At 39.1% G+C, this 17,936-nt stretch overlaps 1 protein-coding gene across 20 annotated transcripts in view; it reads right to left on the bottom strand.

Moving 5' to 3' along the window:
- TAF2 (TATA-box binding protein associated factor 2) overlaps positions 1-17,936 on the bottom strand; it is a 104,786-nt gene that overhangs the window by 64,815 nt on the left and 22,035 nt on the right. For 19 of the 20 annotated variants that reach the window (XR_015140423.1, XR_015140424.1, XR_015140418.1 and 16 more), the window contains 8 exons: positions 15,956-16,074; positions 14,090-14,231; positions 12,653-12,884; positions 10,185-10,369; positions 9,106-9,219; positions 7,858-7,957; positions 5,997-6,082; positions 2,743-2,878 (listed from right to left, as the gene is read on the bottom strand). Coding sequence is in view for 14 of the 20 variants with exons in the window: in XM_086335713.1 (XP_086191839.1) it covers positions 2,743-2,878; positions 5,997-6,082; positions 7,858-7,957; positions 9,106-9,219; positions 10,185-10,369; positions 12,653-12,884; positions 14,090-14,231; positions 15,956-16,074 (1,114 nt within the window). In the remaining 6 variants the exon portion in view is untranslated. Of the gene's footprint in view, positions 1-2,742; positions 2,879-5,996; positions 6,083-7,857; positions 7,958-9,105; positions 9,220-10,184; positions 10,370-12,652; positions 12,885-14,089; positions 14,232-15,955; positions 16,075-17,936 lie in introns of those variants that run through there. The other variant, XM_086335722.1, reaches the window with a different exon arrangement.

The following is a 17,936-nucleotide window of genomic DNA, read 5'->3' as shown; positions in this document are numbered from 1 at the left end:
TTCAATCCTGTCCTATTCCCACTTTGCAATGTAAGTTTCTTATAGACAATCATAGAAGACAACAACTTCACATCTTACTTCAAAGACTGTTTGTAGTTAAAAACTACGAGCAGTAAAGCATGAGAAGATTTAAACAGCCAGACTACAAAACTATTCTTCTAAACATAACTGAATTTTAATGATGTCCTGGCCAGACAGTGACACTGTGTTTTTAGGAACTATATTAATATACATTTATAATGTACTGTGCCGTGAGCTGTAAGAAGTTGAGAACGCTCGTGTGGATTTACGCCACTCTAAGAGTGGACTGGCTCTTTACAGACCACCTCTCACTTGATATTTTTGTTCTTCAAAGGCAAGGTGAAGGACAGAGGATTCAAGAAACTTAATTTTGAGGCCAATTTAAAATGTTTTTTCAAAAAGATTACTAAAAAGTTATTTTTCATTTACCTCTAAGAATATTACCAATGGAAAAAAAATGGCTAAGCATTTATAATACAAGTGGTTTCTATTACCTCAACTAGAACATCTCAGCAAGTTCCACTAAAACTTGCTTAAACATAAGGGAGAACTTAGCAACAGAAAAAATAAACATCTTTTAGATAAATTTGCTTTTTCCTGCTGAAAATATCTCTAAATGGGGCACTTCATCTTTAACATTCTAAATAATGCCAAACAAAATCCTAGCATAAAGGTTTTACTTTTAACCTCACACTTTAATTTTATCTTCATAAGAATCCTGCATTGCGTGGGTAAGTATTGATGCCCACTCTGTATCTGGGGAAACACAAACAAAAAGAACAGGAAAACTGGCACAAAAACAGAAATACAGACCAATGCAACAACACAGAAAGCCCAGAAATAAACCCCTGCACCTATGCTACCGCCAAGTTGCTTCAGTCGTGTCCGACTCTGTGCGACCCCATAGACGGCAGCCCACCAGGCTCCCCCATCCCTGGGATTCTCTAGGCAAGAACACTGGAGTAGGTTGCCATTTCCTTCTCCAATGCATGAGAGTGAAAAGTGAAAGTGAAGTCGCTCAGTTGTGTCCGACTCTTAGCAACCCCATGGACTTCAGCCTAGCAGGCTCCTGCGTCCATGGGATTTCCCAGGCAGAGTACTGGAGTGGGGTGCCATTGCCTTCTCCATACACCTATGGGTACCTTATTTTTGACAAAGGAGGTAAGAATATACAATGGCACAAAGACAGCGGCTTCAATAAATGGTGCTGGGAAAACTGGACAGCTACATGTAAAAGAATGAAACTATAACACTTCCTAACACCATACACAAAGATAAACTCAAAATGGATTAAAGACCTAAATATAAGACCAGAAACTCTAAAACTCTTAGAGGAAAACAGGCAGAACACTCCATGACATAAATCAAAGCAAGATCCTCTATGACCCACCTCCTAGAGTAACAGAAATAAAAACAAAAGTAAACAAGTTGGACCTGATTAAACTTAAAAGCTTTTGTACAGCAAAGGAAACGGTAAGCAAGGAGAAAAGACAACCCTCAGAAGGAGAGAAAATAATAGCAAATGAAACAACTGACAAAGGATTAATGTCCCTAATATACAAGCAGCTCATACAACTCAATACCAGAAAACAAAAAACCCAATCAAAAAGTGGTGAAAAGACCTAAACAGACATTTCTCCAAAGAAGACATAGAGATGGCTGACAAACACATGAAGAGGTGCTCAACATCGCTCATTATTAGAGAAATGCAAGTCAAAACTGCAGTGAGGTATCACCTCACACCTGTTAGAAAGGTCCTTATCAAAAAGTCTACAAACAATACATGCTGGAAAGGGTGTGGAGGAAAGGGAACACTCTTGCACTGTTGGTGGGAATGTAAACTGATACAGCCACTGTGGAAGACGGTCTGGGGATTCCTTAAAAACTAGGAATAAAACCACCACATGACCCGGCAATCCCACTCCTAGGCATGTACCCTGAGGAAACCAAACCCGAAAGAGACACATGTATCCCATCGTTCACTGCAGCACTGTTTACAACAGCTAGAACATGGAAGCAAACTAGATGTCCATCAACAGATGAATGGATAAAGAAGTTGTGGTACATATACACAATGGAATATTGCTCAGCCATAAAAAAGAACACATTTGAGCCAGTTCTAATGAGGCGGATGAACCTAGAACCTATTATACAGAGTGAAGTGAGTCAGAAAGAGAAAGATAAATATTGTATTCTAACACATATATACAGAATCTTGGAATATAGTATTGAAGAATTTATTTACAGGGCAGCAGTGAAGAAATAGACATAGAGAACAGACTTATGAACATGAGAGAGGGGAGGACAGGCTGAGATGTATGGAGAGAGCACATGGAAACTTCCATTGCCATATGTAAAACAGACGGGCAACGGGAATTTGCTGTATGGCTCAGGAAACTCAAACAGGGGCTCTGCATCACCTAGAGGGGTGGGATGGGGCGGGAGAAGAGAGAGAGGTTCAAGAGGGAGGGGAGGTATGTGTACCTATGGCTGATTCATGTGTAGGTTTGACAGAAAACAACAAAATTCTGTAAAGCAATTATCCTTCAATAAATAAATTTTTTTTAAAAAAGAACAGTTTACTTACTGGACAAATAGCTAATTAGTAACAACTCCAGCTATAAAGCCAGATGCCCTGATTCCTATTCTACAGAATAGTATTCAGATTATATGCATATAGAAAAGACCTTTCTTTACAATTATCAAGTTTTTACTACTTACTTGTAACATAAATTCCATACTGATCCTATTTTCAATCAGTCTCATCACGAGGTGAGCTTTGCACTGGAACATAGTGTAGTACTCCCAGGACAGCGTGTGCGGGTGCTTTATGGAGAAGTGTGGGTGGGGCGCTGGGCTGAGGAGACAGGTTTTGTAACAAATCTGAATGAAATAAATAATACATTTCATGGCTACATCAAGACACTAAGTCAAAAACTTCATGGGAATACCTGAGAAATTTACTTAGTATGAGACCAATGAAGACTAGGAAACATCTAAAAATAAACTTAACTATAAATAAATTAGAAAGTTTTATGAAAGGACATAAATGAAAATTTGAATAAATGGAAACATCCTAGTGTAAATAATTCAATGCTCTCCAAATTCATTCCTACAGTCAATGCAAATCCAATCAATATCCCCAGGTTAAAGCATACACAAAGAACCACTCAAGATGGGCCACATATCTAAAACAAAAACAATGATAAAAGTACTAAAAAAAATTAAGGAAAAAATTTTCTTTTCATAATCTTGCGATGGGAAAAATCTTCATAAGGAAAAATATAAAATCCAGAGGACTTAAAGACCAGATTGACCATGTAAAAATGAAAAATTCTAACATGATGAAAGAGATTATCAGTAAACGAAAGGCACAGTCAGCAGAAAGACTTATGACATACATGAAAATCTGAAGTGTTTACACTTTTTTACTATTTCAAATACTGCTACAGTGACTAACTTTTAATACATATGGAAGTACTTCTCTATGGCAAATATCTAGAAGAATAATTTCTATATATAACAGAAATTGAACCCATTTTAGAATTTCGATTGGTACCAACAAATTACCCTTCAAAATTAGTGTTACCAAGTTATTGTCTCACAATCAATATGTAAGAATAGTCATTTAAAGTGAAAGAAGTGAAGTGAAGTCGTTCAGTCGTGTCCGACTCTTTGCGACCCCATGGACTGTAGCCCACTAGGCTCTTCCGTCCATGGGATTCTCCAGGCAAGAACACTGGAGGGGTTGCCATTTCCTTCTCCAGAGGATCTTCCCAACCCAGGGATCAAACCCAGGTCTCCCGCATTGCAGGCAGACGCTTTATCATCTGAGCCACCAGGGAGTCATTACACTTCCTTAAAAAATACAGCATATTGAAATTTAAAATATTTGTTAAATTGATATTTGAAAAATTACCTTTAAACTTATTACTTCTGAGCTTATGCATAGCAATATGAAAAGGATTACATAAACTCCAAGGTATAATGGAATAGTACATACAGCATGCAAACAGAACAAAGTAAATTCATGTATGGCTTCCCAGGTGGCTCAGTGGTAGAAAATCCACCTGCCAATGCAGGAAAAGTGGGTTCAATCCCTGGTCCAGAAGATCCACTGGAGAAGGAAATGGCAACCCACTCCAGGATTCTTGCCTTGGAGAACCCCATGGAGCCTGGTGTGTAGCACACAGGATCGCAAAGAGTCGGACACAACTACCCCACTGAGCAACAACAACAAAGCTCGTGTACAGCTGCGGACTGCTCGCCAGGATACAGACACAACTGACTTCTTAAAAAGAGGAGCGTACAGTAACACGCATACTTAAAGTGTATTTCGTGACTGCCATATACACACAAAAGCCAAAAAAAAAAAGAGGTCTGGAAGACAATATACCAAATTTATAATCATGGTTATCTCCAAGGAGAGGAAGTGGTAGGAGTGAGACGTGGTAAAAGAGGGCTAAACAAGATCTTTTCCTTTTTATTCCACAAGCTTCTAAATTGTACTGTTTTGCATCTCCTCAAAGAACATGCATTCATCTGCTATTTTTACACATAAATTTTGAAAATCAAACATACAGACAGAACTAAATAAACAGGCAAAACAACGTAAAAACATTCAGTGTAAATAATACTTGCACACAATGGGAAGGCTCTAATTACAGCCAGGAAGCTGCCAGATAGCAGGCGGTCAAGAGAACAAAGTGAAAGGAACTACTATTCGGATGAGTGCACACTATGCTTAAAGCTTTATCTCAAGTGACCCTTATGATTAAGGCAGATCACCACTGTTTGACACATTAAAATACACACACACTTAGAAAGGCTATATAATTTTTTTAGCTCACAAAAATCAGTAACTATAAAAATCCAAGTTTGTCTAACTCCAAACTCCTATGCCTTCCCACTGACTTAATCTTATCTCCGTGACCATGCTTCAACGAAAGAAAAGACTCCTGGAGAACAAATTCCAGTCGCTTAGCCTTTGTTGTACTTTTAGACACTTGGGTAGCCTCATCAATCCTACAGACCACAAGAGAAAAACTGCTTGTAAACGCACAGAAAATATACAAGTTTACAAAGGAAACCAACTATAATGAGAAACAGCTATCAAAATATTTTTTAAAACTATGACATCACCAATATATGTGCTAGTTTACTAACGCATCAAATAGCAAGATCTAGGAAGTGACTTAGCAGCAGCAGTGGCCTACTGTTGCAATTTTAACGTATTGAGAGTAAAACATATCTCAAGATATCTGCTAACAATTAAAATGTGATAGGATGACATTCATGATTTCTACATTGGCAAAGTCACAGCACTGTTATCTACATTTATAATTAAAGGAAACATAAAATTCCAGTTAATAGTAAAAATACAGAAAAAATTTCCCATCCAATTCAGTTCATATTCTGTTAGTGAACTCATGGATCCTAGGACAAAGAAGAATTCCTGCTAGCACCATTATGTCGCTATAAATGGCTATTTCCTTTACAGTGACTTAAGAAACAGAAACAAGAGAAGGAAATAAAAGGGAAGAGTAAATAAATGTCTAGATAGTTGGCCATTTAGATAAACAGGTATAGGCAGGCTGTGTTGATGATGAAACCACCTACTTAGACTTAAAAAATTAATCAGTGATACATAAGCAAAATGCTTGTTCCAATATTTTTAAATTTCTATGAGAACAGTATGATATATTAATATTAGCATTAGGAAATTAACATGAAAAAAAAAGCACTGTCTTTTTAAAATTCTTTTTTTAATGTAAAGGTTTTTTTAAATGTTTAAATCCATCTACAGCCACCTCATGCAACAGTAATGAAAGGAGTAATGAGAATATTACTGGTATCTGTGGTCTCAGGATAGACTACTTCTGTGGCCTGTATGGGCCTCATTATGCACAAAAGTGATTCTAAGACTAATCTCATAAAGCAAGGTTTGTAATATCATCTCTGAACAATAAACATACTTATCCTTCTCTTTTCCTCCACCAAACATAGGATGTAATAAAACTCCACCAGTTTTTAGTTCATACGCCACTATTTTGTCCAGCTCCTAAGGATGTAAAAACAGAGGCCAATGAAAATTATTTCCCATATTAAACTTTAGACCTAAACTGTGATTTCTAATTTCCTGGAATCAGAACGTAAATTTCCGAAAGTAAATGAAATGTATCTGGAGAGTAGTTGTGTTCTCATAAACGAGGCAGACTGCACAGCTGGCTGAGACGGAGCCACATAGCCATGTCTCCTGTGGGACTGCAGGGCGGCCGGCAGCCCAGTCACATTTCCTAGTGGCTCTTCCCAACCTCTCTGACCCGTTCTCCAAGTTTCTCTCTTCCTTCTCTGTATTTTGCTTCTGGTGGAGGATTTAAGCAAGTAAAAACGGATAGGGATAAAATTATATCAGGAATCTATAATTTTAAAACTCTATTTTTCTCTAATATGACACAGGTCAAAATGAAAAAAAAAAAGTTTCAGTGGAAAAGAAAGACACCATAACTGTGCTGAAAATCCACGACTGGTTCAGAGAGCACACAAGCAGGACAGAGAAGTGGCAAAAACCAGTGAAGCAGTGAAAGGCCAGGTCTGGAGCCTGGATCTACTGCTCGCTAGCTATGCAACCTTAGCCAAGCAAGTCCGCTGGGCCTCAGTTTCCTTCTCTGTAAAATGCAAATAATGACAGAGTAGTTAGGAGTTTAAGATGGTTATTACTTATAAAATGTTTGTAACAGTACCTGGAATACCATAAATGCTGTATGTCACATTTCCCCCTTGATTAACAGTTTCTGAACTCAAAAATGGACTTGTCCAGTTGTAGATACATGGATTGTTTCTTAATTCTCAGTGTTTGAGTTTTGACAATTACTTTTTCACTTACTGGAGTTCAGGTTTAGATGACCAAGGTACATAAAATGAGAAAAGAGGGAGAATAAAAAGGGCCCATCTAATGAGGGTATTAAAGGCTAAACTTTTTCCAACTGAGAAGGGAGAAGATAAGCAGGATAATTAAACACATATGAACAGAATGGGCTGGGCAAAATACAATCGATTTTTTGGTTTGGCCAAAATCTTTAAATAATGGGAAAAGATGCAGAAACAACAGAGAACTTGAATGCCCTGCAGGACTAGGCGGCGTACGGGGCGTACTCCTCCGACCCGGGTGCTGCGGGCACTGCACGTGGGTGTCTCCAGGCCCTGCCCGCAGTGTGGGCGCTGCCACTGCTTACTCTCCTGATACAAGAGGCTTGGAGAGATTAGCCCGAATCATAAAGCTTGGGAGTGAATAAAAGTGAAAGCAAACTGGCTCCAGAATCTGGGTTCTAAGTCTAAACAAATTTAGAAAGTACGGCTCCTCTGTCCAAGGAATTTTCCAGGCAAGGATACTGGACTGGGCTGCCATTCTCTACTTCAGGGGATCTTCCTGACGACCCAGGGATTGAACCTGCATCGCTTGTGTCTCCTGCACTGGCAAGAGGATTCTTTACCTCTGGCACCACCTAGGAAGCCCTGAGAAATTACATTAATGCCACAGAACTACATTAAAAATAATTACTGTGAGGAGCAGGAATATATCTAATAGCTGAATTGATGTTTAAGGAGCTTACTTATTCTCATTCTTAGCAAAAGTCTTTGGAGGCCAACAATAGCAACAGAAACTAGATAAAATAGATAAGTCTCTATAAAACGATTCTCATTTTTTTCAGAAAAAATCAGGGGCTTTCAATTAACAGTAAGTATTTTATAGTTACTAAAAATAAAGGAAAATCTGGAGAACACGAACATGTCTTATTGACTTCTATGTAGATAAATGGATCCAGCTGCTTTTACCTCTTTAATCCAGTGGCGGTATTCATTAACACCAAAAGTTTTTTTCATCCAAAGACCATAAATATAACCAGAAATTCCTTTCAATACCCATTCATCAGACCTAAGCAAAAAGCCAAATAACAATATATTATTTATTTTAATATAAATAAAATATAATAAATTTTATTATTTTAATAATAAGAATTCTTCCGATAAGGCCAAAGAGGGTAACAGAGCAAGCATAGCAAGTACTTCTCTGCCTGTTTAAAGAAGATAAAAGTCCTGAAACTGTTTGGTCCCCCACTCCCTCTGGCTGCCCCCCGTGTGTCTCGGGGCTCCTGCTCTGGGCTCCCTCTGGCAGAACTCCTCCCCGAGGCCCACCCACACCGCCCACTTCTGGGCAACCACAGGCACACAGCCAGGACCACACGGCTCAGCTCTGCAACGCCCACACTCCAGCATTGCCAGCTCCGCGCATAATTATAGTGGCACCCTAAGACCTGAAGTTTAATCACTTATTTCTTAGTTTCTTAAGAGGAAAGACAATGACACTGTTCATTCAGGTATATATTCATGTTTATCTATTCATTCATTCAAATATTCTGCCTACATGTTTCAGAGACTATTCTTTAGCGAAACTATGTGTCTTAGGAAATAATAAATTAAGAGGCCTTACCCTCTGTCCTTCACCCTCCAGAAAGAAAAAACAAAAAGAAATCAAGACTTATATACTATCAATATATGTTATAATCGTAGGTTATAATCTTAAGGGAATTTGTCTGTTTCTTCAAATTTACCTCAGGTTAATCAGAAAGAAAACAAAAAGTATTTTATTTCTCACATTTTTCAAGTAAATTAGTTCAAAACCAGGCACTCACAGGAACCCCTACAGCACTGTCAGCACTGTGGAGGGTCACTGCTTCACCATAGGAACAGCTAGGGCACTGAGGCCGGCATCAGACCCTAACCGCTGTTCTCTGCACACTCAAGTCCTTGTATCCACAGTATGTATTCAATTCTTTAAGGAACTGCTACTATCAAAATTCTTACCTTATTGAAAATTACAGAACTGATTATACTAACATATTGAGGAAATGGCCAAAAATTTAGGATAAAATTTATACTCATTTTTTTCCTTTAAACATATACAGAATAGTGTCTGTTAATTATCTGCAGTTAGAACAAAGTTCAACTTATGCTGCAGGCAAAGAAAATAAAAATAAACTTTTCTGATTCTTCTCAGGAGTTGTAAACTTTGAAATTACTCACCAAGACATTCTGGATATGAAACATCCAAAAAACTGCTGGGCCAAAGACTGGGCTAAACACCTTCTGGTCAAAGGTGTCTCATCTATAATCATAGCACTGTGCAGCAGATTCGTGCTGGAATTTCAAAGAGCAGACAGCTAATTATAACCAAGAAATAAATAACTATTCAATCAAAATAAAATAATCACACTTTTAAAATGATGGAATTCAACTAAGATATAACAGAGAAAAAACAGAATACTCTCCCCAAGAGCTTTCACATCTTTTCAAATTTTAGCTGAAATCCATATTTTAGTAACTTTTGTTTGAAGTACGGGCTGTAATGTTCCCCGCCAATTTCCATGAAAAATATGAATATTCTTTTTGGGGGCTAGGCAGTTGCAGCAGCAATCAGAAATTGATATGTTCATCAGAGACTAGTAATTTTACAAGGGGGGTCTTCTAATTTCAAAAATCTTTTCCTAATAATACTATTAACTTTTGTCCTATAATATTTACTTTCAAATACCCTGACCCATCAGATCTTCTAACCACTCTGAAGAATGCACGAACACTACTACTATGTCCATTTTACAGAAGAGAAAATAGATGCAGAAAAAAAAATTACCGATCCTGAGACATAAAACTTCCAAACTGTGAACTTTTCAAGGAATAAAAGAAGGGAGGGAGATAAAGTGGGTAAGAGAAAAAAGAAAATAAAGTTTTTTCCTCATTTTTTTACATACAAATTTCTGATGATATTAGTAAATTTTTATATGGTGCTAGGACAAAAACTCCACTAAATATCCATATAGTACTTTGTATATTTGTTTAAGTGCATAAGCAGAAAAGAGACTAAAACAAATACATAAAGTATTAGTAGCAGATAATTCTGGATAAAGATAATATATTGACTCTCTTGGGCTATTTTGAAATTTTCTTTATGCTTTTCTACATCTAAACATTTTGAAAACACAGAATTTCTACAAAGCCATTCATAGCTAAACTGAAGGGAAAAAGTTCAAAATGCATCTTAAAAATGATCACAATAACCTTCACATCATGAACCTAATTTAGTCATTTCAGATTTGGATACAGACCTAAAAATGCTCATGGAAGCATACGCAGCCACTTCAACATAAGCTTCATCAATGAACACAGTCTTAAAACAGGAATATGGGTATCGACATGTAAGAATCTCTTCATAAAATTCAAAAACTTCATGAAGATATGATGTGGTATGTTTGAGCAGTGGAAGAAGCTGCGGTAAACAGAAATGAGTGACCTAAGACCAAAAGCAGGGAGGACCGTTAGACAGGAGTCAGCTTACATCTCAAACTTCCTCAATATCTCGATTATAAATGAGGCCGCATTTAAGTCCCTCCCCTCCCCTCATTTTTACAACAAATCCATGGCACTGAGATAAAACACTGGTATGAAAGTAGTGACTACTGTTATTATGTTTATGAAATATTCAATGCATCAGAATATTCATGATAGATTTTATGTCTATGAAATGCTTAGGTTAGATCCAATGAAAATATAACTTTGGTTACAAATTAAAAGTTTCTCCTACATATGCATACAAAACAAAAATAATCTAAACTTCTAAGACTTACTATAAACTTGCCTTTTACTCATAAATCTAACCTAGTGAATACTGCACATCACAGTACTATCTTACATAATTAAAAGCTGACCATCGTCAGCACATACAAAGAACAATATGAAGGCTGCAGGGAAGGCTTACTGGTAGTGAGGAGATAAGAAATGCCAGCAACAGAGATAATAATTCAGACTTCCTTCCACTACATCCCACTTTGGACACAAACACGCATACACCACCTACTGCTGCACTGCCCCTTGCTATGACTTTGTGCCGTAAGAGTCACGTCAAAGGCGACGTCATCACTCTGACCAGCAGGCTTCCCAGGTGGCGCGGGGCTAAAGAAGGCCTGCCAGCGCAGGAGACGGGGGTTTGCTCCCTGGATCAGAAAGACCCCCTGGAGGAGGGCACGGCAACCCACTCCAGGATTCTCGCCAAGGGACTCCCACGGACAGAGGAGCCTGGTGGGCTACAGACCATGGGGTCGCAAACAACTGGACAAGACTGAGCAACTGAGCATGTAGGCACTCTGACCAAAATGCTCCAGAAAGGCTTTATGAAGAAGACTAGATCTCAGCTAATCTTTTTGAACTGGACAAAAGTTTGACAGGTATGGACAGAAAAAGAGGACATTGCAAATGGAGTCAAAGACAGGACAAAATATGGTTTGGTTGAAAAAAATATAAGTAAACTATGTTGAACAAACATAAATAGAAAAGAAATGAGGAAAAAGCTAGAAAGGACTATTAGGGTCAAATTCTAGATCCTCTTGAAAGCCATGCTAAAGAGATCTGATGACTGCAGGATGTGGAGGCAAGGAAAGCTTCTAACATACAATAAAAAACTACTCTTCTAGCAACATTATGAAAGAACAGACTAGAGACGACCGTAAGTGAAGGACAAGCGTGTGTGGATTACTAGTGTCAGGGCCCAAACTGCACTGTGACGAGCACTCTTATTGGTGCACAAACAAAAGAGAAAACACTATTCATCAAAAAAGACTCGCTTTTAAACAAAGCTACAGGATAGCAAATCTACTAATACAGGAGAAACTTTATTTAAGAGGGAAAGACTAAGTCACTGGCTTTAAGTATTCAAGAAAAATATTTCTTGACTGACATTTATGTTTTTCCCTTCCAATGGTTCAGTGGGAAATGAAAAATTCTTCCAAAATATGAACCAGGTACTAATCAAATTTTGATTTTAAAGTTGATCATTTACCAAAAATGGTAAAATTCACTGCATCTTAGCAGTGAATACTTTTAAGAGTCATTGTTAAGACACCAAAAGCAAACCATTCATAAAATATCTTGAATATTTTCCATGAGTGATTTTATAAACCTTGTGAATTAAGGGATTCATTCAAATGTTACTTTAAACCTACACGGAGACTACGAGGGTCAATAACCAACGAACCACTTTATACCCAACAGAAACGTGATGTTTAAGGAGGCCTAACAGCACGACAGGGCTTATCAACTGGTCCCTAATTTAGGATCAGACATGTGGAGGGAACTGCAGGAAACCTCAGTGAGCTCACTGACCCAGGCTCCAATCCTGCCTGCCTTAACCTTTCTCTTCCCTCTACATTTGCTGAAGTTAGAATAAATCTTGCTTTTTAATTCTGAAACTGCAATATTTCAGGTTCTGGAGAGGGAACTAGAACATTCATAAACTCAAAGAAGTTCCATAAAAAATCAGTTATAGAAATAAACCAATATTAACCAAGTAACTAACCAAGTTACTTGAAGCTCTTTTGGAACACTAAGCCCTCTGATGAAAAAAATACGAAAATTTATGAAGAGTTTATTGTCATTACACATTTCAGATTAAAAAACCTTTCTCTCTAGTGAGAGCTGTCGTAGCTGAAAAAAGAATTAAGAAAAACTTGGTATTTTATTCATGTTCCCCTGATCAGGCTTGAAAGAGTAGGAGAGAAGGGAGCAAGAAGCCCCAGTTTACCTCATGCATATATGGATCTACGAGGATTTCAAAAGGTCCAATGGCCAAGGAGATGTTTGATGCAGATGTTGGAATGGTAAGCATGTAATGGAAGGTCTTTTTCCTCATGTCATGGGTATACACAGTCTCCACCAAATCTCCATTGGAAACCGCCACCATGGCGGCATCCACTGTAAACTCTAACTTCCATGTACATAATTCAGAGTATGAATCAACACATGGGAACCAAAATCTAGAACAAAGATCAACAGTACAGAAAATGTTGAAAATGTAACCTACATTGTTCCTCCCACATAGAAGTTATTTTAACATTTACAGAATGCATACAAAAATTTTTTTTTAGATCTCTGCATACTAATGCTTTCTACTGAGCAACCTAAAAGAATGTGATTTAAGATACAGCCCTGTCTCCAAACATTACTTGGCAATATTAATAAAATACATCATGTGGTACCTCCAGTTTAAACCCCAAAAAGAAGTAACTAAGTCTGAGTTTCTGATTTTTTAATTAAAAATAATTTTACTTATATATTCAGTTTTTATGTAGCATTCATTTTTGGGAACGAAAAATGCTTACAATCAAGTTTTAAAAAATACAATATTCAGAATCCATCCCATACATCAGGAAACTGCTTCTCTGGAATATGTGATGCACTGTATAAATTTAAACAGCACTGATAAAGCCAGACATTAAATTTCTAGTCAATGTTCTACTCAGATCAGGTTTTACTGTGTTCCAGGGTCTGAACTTGTTACTGAAATAAAAAGGATAAGACAATATCCCTGGCTTGGAGGAGTTAACAGTCTGAGGAAAAAACAGAATATTTCAATAGCGTGGTTAACTACCGAGCTCCGAGAATGCACTACAGTTGGGTGGAACAATGCAGGCGCATCTCACTCCACAGTTGCACAAGAAAGGCGGGTATGCAGAGCACATACGTGTGCTTCCACTACTGAAGTTCAAAACCAGGTGCAACTAGTCTACGGCATTTTGGAGCTCAGGATGGAGGTTATTTCTCAGGCCATCAGGAGAAGCAGTGAGTGGAAGTGGGTAGGCGTGGGGACTGTAGTGCTAATAACGCTACCGTTCTTCTCGGTGTGAGTGTGAATTACAGGAATATGTTCAGTCTGAAAAGGTACCAAGCTTTCTATTTACAATTCATTAATTTTCTGTATGTTGTTTTACTTCAATACAAAAGTTTAAAGAATAAAAGAACTGAGATGACTTTAGAAGAGCAGACTTGAAGAGGAGCGGAGGGAGGACAGGGCTGAGGAAGAGCCATCAAAGGGGCAAGATCCAGCAGGGGAAAGCGGCTGCGGCCCGGGTTCACACTTCTCATCCGACATGGAATACCTGTACTGCATACACACACGTATAGAGAAAAATACAATTGAAAACATGCAATCAACTGTGATACATAAGAATGGGTAATCTACCTTGTGGAATTTTGATACCCACAAGAGAACACATGAGCACCTCTCTCTGCCATGCTTCCCTCTACACTGGGTACCACAAAATGCAGACCTCCTTTTGGCTGATCCAAAGAAAAATTGATGTGTATCTTTAGGACCTTTAACTCTGCAACAAATAAATACATACACAGACATATAAATATATATTAGGTAACAGCAGTCGACATAATAAGGGTAAAGACTTACACTGAACAGAAAGTGGGAATCAAAGCTTGAGTTTTACCTAAAAACACCACACTGTCTAACCCCATGCAGGCTGCTACCATCTCTGCCTGCAGGAGCTCAGCAACCTGCTTCTCCTGGTGTCCTTAGAGCAAGCGTGAAGTCGCTCAGGCCTGTCCGACTCTGTGCAGCCCCAGGGACTACAGTCCACGGAATTCTCCAGGCCAGAATCCTGGAGTGGGTAGCCATTCCCTTCTCCAGGGGATCTTCCCAACCCAGGGACTGAACCCAGGTCTCCCGCATTGCAGGCGGGTTCTTCACCAGCTGAGCCCCCAGGGATTGGTGTCCTTATCTCCACTCAATTCTACTCACTGCTAGCTGTGGGCTCTCAAAACACAGATCATACCATATTCTCCTCTCAACATTTCTGGCAGTGCTATACTGCCAAAAAAAAAAGTTCAAAACGACCACCTAGGACACTGACGGCCTTCCAGACCCCATTCAAAACTTACTTTTCAAGTCTGTTCACTTACTAGGCTCCCACATATCCTGCTAATCCTGCTTGTGACTTTTGAGGAGTGGGAGCAGGGAGTGGGGTAGGTGGGAAGGATCACCCAAGAACTGACATTATGCAGCATTATTCATTACGCTTTATTTCTAAGCAATAAATATGCACTGCATTCCCAAGGCTGCTTCCTAGGTGGCATAGTGGTAAAGAATCCGCCTGCCAGTGCAGGAGACACAGAAGACTCGGGTTCAGTCCTTGGGTCGGGAAGATCCCCTGGAGGAGGAAACAGGCAACTCACTCCAGTACTCTTGTCTGGAAAATCCCAGACAGAGGAGCCTGGTGGGCTTCCGTCCATGGGTTGTAAAGAGTCGGACACGACTGAACACACACACATACACATATCCATCATTCACAAGATTAAAAAAAAATGTTTCTTTTCATTTCCCCCAACATGACAACAATATGGACTTCTTCCAACCCCTGAATATACAATGATGGCCTTCCATGCCTTTCCCCTAAATTAGGCCATATCTCTAAAAAATAAACTCCTCCCCCCACTACACACACACACACTATCCCCAAAAGGCAAAAACAAAGTACTTTACTTCCTTATTTTAATTTTATACAGCAAAATAAAGGTAGGCAGAGATGTATAATAATTAAAATAGCTGTAACTTTATACAGGAAAAGAAAGAATTAGAAATAATACAAGTGTGCAGAGTGGGTGTTAGAAACCCCAGGTTCTAGCCTTGGCTCCTCTCCTCATCAGTCACATTCAGCAGGTCACTTACTGTCTTTAGACTTCAGATTGCTTTTCTGCGAAAGGAAGAAACTGAATAAGATGATTTTCTAGGATCCTTCCTTTTACAAAACTCTGTAATTCTAAACTGACTTAATATCATATGAGTTCTGAAATCTTGACAAAGTATTCCATCCATTTGTTTTTTAAAATAACTTTCACTTTAAAAACTACATTGAAATGAGCTGCTTTTTGTTGATTGCTGTTTTCCTATTAGCCAGTTATCTTTAAGGAAAAAACCTTCAACTCCTGTGAATCTCAGCTGATTATAATTTAAATACCATAAACTTTCATGAAAAGCTTTTAGTTACTGAAACCAACATAATTTAACTGTACAGTCAATATGTTCTTGATATTTTACCATCGACGTGTTTCCACAACTCTGACGGAACCTTAATGCACAGCTCCCCATTCCCTGCGTCAGGATCCACAGCACTAACCGCAGCCGCATAAGCATTGGAAAAGTAATTGAGATTTCTCCTGGGGAGAGGGGAAAGAAGAGAGAAAGCCAGGCTTAACAATAAGACACGTATTTCACCAAATGTTTTCTTAAATACTTGGCACCACTTGTTTGTAAGCATTATATCATCTTACATAAATCACAGGAATGCTTTTTAGCCAAGTTAACTGTAGATTTATTGCCCAAGACAAAAACTTGTCTAAGAAGGCCAAACCAGTCAAACCCAAAGGAATTCAACCCTGAATATTCACTGAAAGGACTGATGCTAACGCTCCAACACTTTGGCCACCTGATGCAAAGAGCTGACTCACTGGAAAAGACTCTGGTGCTGAGAAAGACTGAGGAGGAGAAGGGGATGAGAGAGGAAGAGATGGTTGGATGGCATCACTGACTCGATGGTCATGAGTTTGAGTAAGCTCCGGGAGTTGGTGATGGACAGGGAGGCCTGGATGCTGCTGTCCATGGGGTCGCAAAGAGTCGGACACGACTGAGTGAACAACAAGCACAGTGGCATATGTGTCTATTAACAGTCTATTCACCAATGCTGTGTGCTTATTATGACTATCACATCCTTCATTAATTTTAGAATACCAAAGCCACTACAATTTCCTGATACAAATGTAAAGAATACAGGTAGAACTGAAAAAATAATTATTATCTATCTGGCAAAAATTTGAATGGATTCAACAAGCTTTATAATCTGACAGAAATTCAAGATGTTTAAAACGAGTCAAGATTAATTCCTCAAAATATAACACTGCTCCTCCTCACTTCAGAGTACATGACAACATAAGCTCAATGAAGGAGGGGAGCATTTGTGTGGTTCACCGTTACATCCTCTAAATGCCAGGGGACTTTCAATAGGTAGGCTTAGTAGCTCAGCCGTGTCCCACTCTCTGTGGGGACAGCCCACCAGGCTCCTCTGTCCATGGGGATTCTCCAGACTGGAATAGCTCGAGGAGGCTGCCATGCCCTCCTCCAGGGGATTCTCCAGACTGGAATACCTCGAGAGGCTGCCATGCCCTCCTCCAGGGGGATTCTCCAGACTGGAATACCTCGAGAGGCTGCCATGCCCTCCTCCAGGGGGTCTTCCCGGCCCAGGGGTCACGCCCACACCTCCTGCACTGCAGGGTCTTTCCCGCTGAGCACCTGTTCAGTGGGCACTTGGCCTTATCTCCCACTGGATGAAAGCCATAAACAGAAGACTTATGGAAGTATGAAAACACTGTTCTCATCTGATTTTCTATCTTTTCCATAAAGTAACTCATATACATATACATTCATACACACACAGATCACATTTCCTCACTGCAACCAGCGAAAGTAACACAGAGGAAATGGAACAAAGAAAGAGGGCAAGGAACGGCGAGAGCAAGAAAGCAAGATCAGACGCGATTCTGTGAGACACGCTGCTGTGACCTGCACGCCAGTCGTCATGCCCTGAGATGAAGCCACCAAGGACAGTCGGTGACATCTCACCAACTGAACACATCTTTAACCTGTGAGAAGACAAGTTTCATGTCCTCTACAGAATGACTGTAGGGAAAATAAACCAGGAAGAGCCATTAAAGAAAACATTACACACCCTGGACATGACAGAGGCCATTCCTCCCCCACCTGCAGCTCTACACTAACCAGGAAGGATGTAACACCAACCACGGCTTTAAAAACTACAAAATACAAGGTTCTGAAAGCAGTTAAGCCAATTTCTTGGTACTTTTAACACTGCCTTTCTGTTAGATAAATGTGTGAAATAAATGGCATAAAAACTCCAGGACCACAATAAAAAAGAAATATATGTTTTTTGACATACCGTCTTTCTCTTTTAATTATCACGCAGTAAAAGTAACTTTCTCCCTTTGGTATGTAGCGCTGTGAATGT

The sequence above is a fragment of the Bos grunniens genome, chromosome 14, assembly GCF_055505025.1.
Source record: "Bos grunniens cultivar Pamir isolate PY7600 chromosome 14, Bosgru_T2T1.0, whole genome shotgun sequence".
Taxonomy (NCBI): domain Eukaryota; kingdom Metazoa; phylum Chordata; class Mammalia; order Artiodactyla; family Bovidae; genus Bos; species Bos grunniens.
The sequence above is the reverse complement of the archived record's forward strand: the minus strand, read 5'-3'. Positions and strand labels throughout refer to the sequence as shown.